This window comes from Eimeria mitis, genomic scaffold (genome assembly GCF_000499745.2).
Source record: "Eimeria mitis Houghton genomic scaffold, Emh_scaff2712, whole genome shotgun sequence".
Taxonomy (NCBI): domain Eukaryota; phylum Apicomplexa; class Conoidasida; order Eucoccidiorida; family Eimeriidae; genus Eimeria; species Eimeria mitis.
The window spans coordinates 4,020-5,159 of record NW_013571058.1 but is presented as its reverse complement, the minus strand read 5'-3'; the positions used below and the strand labels follow the sequence as shown (position 1 = coordinate 5,159).

The 1,140-nt window shown below is 54.1% G+C and overlaps 1 protein-coding gene across 1 annotated transcript in view; it reads right to left on the bottom strand.

Moving 5' to 3' along the window:
* Nucleotides 1-1,086, bottom strand: part of EMH_0057630 (uncharacterized protein) — a gene marked incomplete at both ends in the record, with an annotated part of 2,769 nt that extends 1,683 nt beyond the window's left edge. Inside the window, one exon of the mRNA XM_013497496.1 lies at nucleotides 4-1,086. Coding sequence (XP_013352950.1) covers nucleotides 4-1,086 — 1,083 coding nt within the window. The remainder of the gene's footprint in view (nucleotides 1-3) is intronic.
* Between the last annotated feature and the right edge of the window lie 54 nt (nucleotides 1,087-1,140).

Below are 1,140 nucleotides of genomic sequence, written 5' to 3'. Positions count from 1 at the left end.
GGGACATTCCCTTCCCAGGTGTCCCTGGCCTGTGCACTCGAAGCAACGGGTTGTATCTCTTTCCCCGTCCCCCGTCGTTCTCCCCGTCGAATGGGTTTTACGATTGACGCCGTAGGCAGCCTCGTTGTGGTGTCTGTTCGCCTCTCCGTACTCTCTGAGGTAACTCCTACGCTTGGGTCTCGGCTTCTCTGCGCCCTGCAGCTCCTGTAACGCACGTTTTCGCTGGGCCCTCCACAGATTGAATGGGACCATGTACGCCCTCAGCGCATTTGCGGCCTCGTTCCACGTCGAAAATGTCCGCTTGCCTTTGTCGGTCAGCTCGTCTCCGATATCCGTAGGTAATCCGGCGAGGAAGTACATAATCAGGTCGTGTTCGGGCAGTTCTTCTCCATTGGATACTATGTCTGAGAACTCGTTGCAATATTCGTTGTAATTGCCAGTCCACTCGTTTTCTTTCATCTGGCTTAACATGACGTCCCGCGTATACCCAAGGAACCTTTCGCAAAGTCTTTCGCACACCAACTGCCAGTCTGTCATATCTATTCCGGACCTAACTACGAAGTTCCACTGTGTGGCGGCGCGACCTGTTAGGTAATTGCGTATCAGTACACCCCATTGAGCCTCTGCGATTCCCATTTCCCGAAATTCCCGCTCCGCCAGGGTCAGGAAGCTCCGCATATCTGGTCCCGCTTCGGTAGCTGCCATTCTTGACTGCATTATGAGATCTGCCCCCTTCTTCGTTTCGCCTGTACTTCCTTTCTGGTCGCACCGCATTTGTTGGAAGAATCGTGCCATTTCCAACTTCCAGGCCGTGGTCGGGTCAACGGAGTTTGGCTTGGGCTCGTCCTGGTCGAGGGTGTCTTCGCCCGCTTCGAGTGACGCCTCATCCTTGTCCAACGTACGAAGGTCAGTTTCCTGCTCCGGAGCGGCCGTTATTGTGTCAGTTCCTCTGCCCGGTGTTGTCTGGGTCTCTGTCAGGTTGCAAGTCTTCCCCTTGGAAGGAGGCAACCTTCGTGTCTTATGCCTACGGAGTTCCGAAAGTGTCATCTTGGGAATTTGTGGCTCGTTTTCTTGCGTATCCAGCATTGCCTTCGGTCGTCCTGTAGCAAATCAGTCCCGCCAACGATTTATTTCAACCGT